General features: G+C 48.2%; 1 protein-coding gene across 1 annotated transcript in view; it reads left to right on the top strand.

Moving 5' to 3' along the window:
- The window catches only part of ABHD6 (abhydrolase domain containing 6), a 34,620-nt gene that overhangs the window by 12,401 nt on the left and 15,698 nt on the right, over nt 1-6,521 (top strand). The window contains exons 3-4 of the mRNA XM_006033692.3: nt 3,586-3,742; nt 5,455-5,568. Coding sequence (XP_006033754.1) covers nt 3,586-3,742; nt 5,455-5,568 — 271 coding nt within the window. The remainder of the gene's footprint in view (nt 1-3,585; nt 3,743-5,454; nt 5,569-6,521) is intronic.

Consider the following 6,521-nt stretch of genomic DNA (forward strand, 5'->3'; position numbering starts at 1 on the left):
TCCACAATTCAAAAAGGATGTGGAGAAGCTTGAGAGAGTGCAGAGGAGAGCCACGCACATGATCAGAGGTCAGGAAAACAGACCTTATGATGTGAGGCTGAGAGCTATGGGACTCTTCAGCCTGGAAAAGCGCAGGCTCAGGGGTGATCTGGTGGCTGCCTATAAGTTTATAAGGGGTGCTCACCAGGATCTGGGGGAACATTTGTTCACCAGAGCGCCCTGAGGGATGACAAGATCGAATGGTCACAAACTCCTCCATGACCGTTTCTGGCTGGACATAAGGAAGAACTTCTTTACTGTCCAAGCCCCTAAGGTTTGGAATAGACTGCCATTGGAGGTGGTTCAAGCACCTACTTTGAACGTCTTCAAGAGATAGTTGGATGTTTATCTTGCTGGGATCCTATGACCCCAGCTGACTTCCTGTCTCTGGGGCAGGGGGCTGGACTCAAAGATCTTCTGAGGTCCCTTCCACCCCTGATGTCTATGAAATCTATGAAACTGGTGCTTGTTGCAAGGATACGTAGGCGGAGGATTGTGGTTTTACCCTGGGCCCTGGCCCCCAGCCCTGCACTGTCACTGCCCCAAGATCCCAGACCCACCCCCGTTCTTGGCCTTGCCTGCCTGTCCTGCTTCTGGATGTTACTTCCTGCCTGCCCATGGCCCCATCTCATCTCCCTGGCTGAACACAAGGGTCCCCAACTGATCTCCATGGAGACCCTGCCTGCCCACTCTGTCCGGTGCTCCTGGTGGTGGGTGCGAGGCGGACGGGCAGCGGGGCTGGGTCCAGTGGCAGTGGTGACCTTAGTGGCGGCAGCTAAAAGGAGCTGCCAGGATGCAGTCTGACCTCTATGTTGCCCTAGCCCCTCTGCATGCCTTTGGGCGGCAGTACCAGCTGCATGTGCCATGACCCAGGCTGCCCCCTGTGCCTGGGCCAGGTGGGGCCGAGTGACCCATCGCAGGCAGGATAAAATCCCTTGTTGGGCTGGATTCAGCCCGTGGGCCATATTTTGCCCATCTCTGGTTTAAATCAATCTCAGACCATCAGGAGTGAGGATGGAACTTTTTCTAGACAAATTCCACCCTACAGTGGTGCTTTCTCAACAGTATCTGGCAGAGGAACACATCTGTTATTGTGCTTGCGTCTGGCTGGAGACAGGGTATTGGATTAGTGGGACCTTAGGCCGGATCCAGAATGGCAGTTCTCATGGAGATGTGGGCTACTGTAGCAAACCCTTTGAGGATGGATGTTTTGTTTTTTATTTCCTTTTTGTGCCTACTTAATTTCTGTTTCCTTACTGGAGTCAAACGCAGAGTAGGTTTATCAGCATCTGGATTTCTTGCTTCTTCCAGTAACCTCTATGAATATTACAAACAATACGATATGTATAGGCAGGTCCTTGGACTTATGACACAATTGGTTCCTGACAACCATGTCTTAAGGCAAAATGTTGTAACTCGGAACCAGTTTTCCCATAGGAAAAAATGTTATAAATGGGGGATTGGTTCCTGAACCAAGGCTTGATATCCTATTTTGACCAAAAATAACCCAGAATTTTTGCTTTATCAATTATAGATGAGTAATATAGCTACATTAATGCATTTATATTGTAAATAGCAATCATATTGATTCCGAAGGACTTCTTTGAGGTGACTGCTGGACTTTTTGAAGAGCTCTTGGTTGGAGTCTTTTCAGGAGTCTTGGCTGCAGATTTTTCTGGAGTTTTGTCTGCTTTCTTAAAAAAAGTGTCCAAGGAAGTTTGGACAGATGTTCTCCAGGGAGATGGGCAACACAGCGAGCTTGCTCACTGGTGTGGCATGGCATCGGATCAAGCGTTGTAAACTCAAAACTGACGTCATAAAGTTGAAACAGGGTGTGGGTTTATAAACATTGTAAGTGCCGTTCATTGAATCATTGTAAGTCGAGGACTGCCTGTACATGCTTATTGTATTACAGAATATCCAACAGCTCTGGAGAGTGCATGCATCTGTTCGCACCCCCAACCCTGCCCTTGCTTCATTTGAATCTAGCTGCTTCTGAATTTTTCGTGGCTTGTTGATGATTTATCATTAAAATAGATCTTTGTTCATTCTCTCTGTAAATGTTACATTTAGTAAATAATACAGCTAGTATATAATGTGATTCACTCCCATTGCGACACATGGGCAGTCGCCACTTCTCAAAATAGGCAGGCCTCTTGAGAATAGCCCTGGCAAGGGTGGCCAGAACAACCCGTCTCCCTTTCTTGTTGAGTGTTTATTTTCTATCAGACTATTTTGCTTTTTGTTAAATTGATCCATCAGGCTCAGTTACTTAAACATTAATGTCTCGTCCTTCAGTAGTTTATGTGAGTGCCTTTGTGACTTGCTGTCTTGAGGCATTTACTTGGTCAGGGTCAAATTCATCTCTGTGCATAGTACCGGCACAAAGCCTGGTTACCACTTCAGTCCAGTGAAAGCCCTCAAAATTAGGCTTACAGCACAGGCAGATTGCAGTTGTGCCTGAGCTTTGTGCTGGGTGCCTGCCTGCCCCCTCAACTACGATGGCATCGCCCATTGTTAGTGGCATCATAGTTTCTAGTAAAATGATGTCCAGTATCACAAATGCTGGTGTATATGTCAACATCCTGGCAACCAGGAATAGGCAAATCATTGCATGATATGCAGACAGGGGTTAGCTTGTGACCTCAGAATGATGCGAATACACAGTAACTCTGCCAACTGCAGTAAAGATAATTGCATTCCTCTTCAATGGAATATAAATTAGAATCAGACCTACAGGGCTCAAGTTAGTCCTTGTTTGGTTAAGCAGCTGAAGTACTCCTGTTTTTCGTTATTGTGCAGATTAGGTGTGTCCGGGATTCACCAGACCACTAATTTCTTATTAACACCTGCCAGGTTATAGAACATTGCTGTACCTAGATACCACTGCAGCCTCCGGGCCACCACTGTCCCTCTGTTAGCAGTTGATAGGAGCATGTAGTGCAAGTGCTGCTTCCCCAGATTGTGCTTGGTAATAGCCCTGTGGTCCTTTTCTGGGGCATTTGTCTTGCTTAAGTCTGGCAGCATATAGCTCTTGGTGTGTGTTAAGCTGATAATACCACTAATAAAGAATTCTGGGAGCTCTGTGATGGTGCTATAGGATATGCAGGTTGTGGGAGTCGGCATACTTATGTAAGACACAAGGAACTCCTGCAGATGGGTAGCTGCTTGATTGATGTCCCCAGTGAACCTCTGTAGCAACTCACTGTAGCAGAGTGGTCTGTCCCTTTAAGGAGGAACACTTAGCCCTATTAAGAAAGCAGGGTTCATTTGGGCATGTCCCACTGGAAGCTTTAAAAGCTCCCCGAAAAGTAAGCAAAAGGAGTAGGAAGCAGCTGTGGCAGGAACAGCTTGCTGCAAGGAGGGGCCAGGTTGCTGTGCTGGGGCTACACCAAAAAGGGCTCCCCTCCTAGTGTCTGAGATGCAGCAAGTTAGAGGTGGGACTCAAACCCGGGAGATTTCTCTGCCTGCCCTGTGCTCCAAACACTGGATTACACTTTGGTGTCCTATGTTGCTAACTGGCTTTGCCCGTTTCTCTGTTCTTAGGTACTGGCGTCGAGCACTTGGTATGCAGGTTAGGTACGCATACTACGATGACTACCAGTTCTGCTATTCCTATCGAGGGAGGCCTGGGAACAAACCATCCATACTGATGTTACATGGATTTTCTGCCCACAAAGACATGTGGCTGTCTGTAGTCAAGGTGCATTTCCACTTCTCTAATAATAAACTCATACCACAACAAAAGAACACTTACATTCTTGGTTGCTTGCTAGCCCACTAGAGAGCTTAGCTGTAGTAAGCATTAGTGCTGGAAGCATCCTAGTTCCTGCTGTCATGATAGATTGATGTGTTCCATCTCCTCGATTTAGAAATGTGAGAAGGTTTGTGTGCCCAAACTTACTGGGATGGAGTCCAATGAATAAGAAAAATAACAGGTAATTTCTGGTACTGACACAGGACTAGATTGCCTCTCTGTTCCTTGTAGGTACCAGCTGCAAGGAGTCCTTAAGACCAGAAAATCTAGGGGAGAAGAGGTGGTGGGTGGCACAAAATGGGCATAGTCTCCTTTAGGCCGGGGGTGGCTGTGGGATCCAGTCCGTCATGACAGAACAAAGGCACAACCAGTAATAGCGGGGATGCAGGGGTTCTGTGCCTTGCTATGATGACTCCTGTCTGCAGTGCTGCTGTGGAGCCACCAGTTGGAAGCAGAGCTGCTCTTTTCCAGTGATGGCATGGAAGGGGAGGCCACAAAGGAAAATCATAGGGTCATAGAAAATTAGGGTTGGGAGGGACCTCAGGAGGTCATTTAGTCCAACCCCCTGCTCAGAGCAGGACTGTCCCCTACTATATCATCCTAGCCAAAGCTTTGTCTAGCTGGGTCTTAAAAACCTCTAAGGATTGGAGACTTTACCACCTCTCTAGGTAACCTGTTCCAGTGCTTTACTACCCTCCTAACGAGAGAGTTTTTCTTAATATCTAACCTAAACTTCTCTTGCTGCAACTTAAGACTATTGCTCCTTGTTCTGTCATCTGCCACACCTGAGAATAGTCTAGATCCGGGTGGGCAAAATACCACCCACAGGCTGGATTCGGCCCATGTGGCCATTCTATCTAGCCTTTGGAAAATTAATATTTCTCTGCCCTTGGTTCCTGTCAAAAATGACAGGAACCAAAAATGCTGGCCTTGGGACATTGGTCCCAAGATGGTGACCAGGGGGCGGGACACCTGTCAAGGGGTGAGGCACCTGTCAAGGGGCGGGGCTACCCATGTGGCCCTCGACAGCCTGCCAAAACTGGGTAAGCGGCCCTCCGCTCAAAATAATTGCCCGCCCCTGGTCTAGATCCATCCAAGCTGCCTTTCATCTTCTGGGCTGCATGTAGTAACTGCGGCTTGTCTAGCTGTACCTGATTCTACTTCAGACTAGCCAAGGCACTGCTGTGTTGGCTCATGCTAAGGATTTACCCAGCTTCTCAGTTTTGGTGCTCATGGCTGTGCTGCTACTGGTACGTGAATTTGCTACTTTCATACTAGCCCAGGTGTGTCTGGGAGACACTGGGGTCACAGTTTGAGGGCAGTGAAGACAGATCTTTTCTGGCATGGCTGTGTTGGGACAGGGAAGTGTAGTGTGTGCCTCCTTGTTCTGTGGGCAATGAGTCTTGCCCTAAGCATGTAATGATTTCACTTACCAAACATTCATAACCCTGTTCCCATTCTCTTTCTCTTCCTTTCTCCTTTTGGTCTATTCCATGTTTTTAAGCTTGGAAAAGCTACTGTTGCAGCTGTTGGCCATGCCAAGCATCTTGAGGGGTTCTGGTGGGAAATGGTGTTCCTTTCCCCCTGCAGCCACCAGTTTTCTTCTTTTTCATAACACCTTTTCTGCAGATTAACTTCCCAGAGCTCTATTTCCACAGTTCCTGCCGAAGAATCTGCACTTGGTGTGCGTTGACATGCCTGGCCATGAAGGCACTACCCGGTCATCCTTAGACGACTACTCCATTAATGGGCAAGTTAAAAGAATTCATGAGGTAAAGTCCTTAGCTCTGGTGTGTTCTGTATTCTTTATTCTACCTTCTGGGGCAGGGATGGCCAACCTGCGGTGTGCCACAACTGATACTGGCAGCCTCTGTGTGTGGCATATGACAGATTGAAGAGGGAGTAGGCAGCACAGTGGCATATAGGTCAGGGAGAGGAAAGCAGAATAGCAGCCAGGACAGAAACCAGAGCGGCAGATTGGGCAGGGGAAGGGGTCTGGAGTGGCACTTAGGAAGGGTGCAGGGCTTACTTAGGACTGTATCATTCTTTTAGGCCCAGGCTAAGGACAGTAGGTAGTAATGGTACACTGATAGAGATTTTGAGGGCTGATACCAGTAGCCGATATTTAAGGAGGCATATCAGCTGATACCGATCCAATTTCTGATACACATGTGACGAGCCAGTAGGGAGTGTTCCTGCGTTGAGCCACCCACCTCACTGTGCCTGACCACCTTCCAGGCTCCGAGTGCTTCTCTGGGGGCACCTCACATCTGGCTGACCCCCTTCCTGGAGCACACCCGCTAGCCTGGGGTAAAAACTGCCACCACCCAGGGCTGAGCTTTATTTTGGCTCTGTGCACCCTGGGAACCACAGGTCTAGTAGCCCTCGAGGGTACTTGACTCACTTCAAGCACTTGGGGGTGCTTCCCTCAGTCGGAAGCACAAGTAGTGGTCTCCCTTAGTCAGCCGAACCAAGAGGACCCCAAGGCATAATCTAGACCCACACCCAATAAGTCTCCCACGCTAGGTACAAAGGAGAACTTTATTGGTTACAAGGGGTAGGGTTGGAATAGGAGTAGGGTTGTTCCACAGGGTAGAGCACTATCAGAGAAATCCCATAGACCAAACTGGCATGGCTGGGTAGCCTTTGATCACACATCTGAGTTACTGCGTGCTATATATCTAGTTAGATCTCAGGTAGCTTACTCACAAGTATCATCCAGAGG

Source organism: Alligator sinensis, unplaced genomic scaffold (assembly GCF_000455745.1).
Source record: "Alligator sinensis unplaced genomic scaffold, ASM45574v1 scaffold1273_1, whole genome shotgun sequence".
NCBI classification, from domain to species: domain Eukaryota; kingdom Metazoa; phylum Chordata; order Crocodylia; family Alligatoridae; genus Alligator; species Alligator sinensis.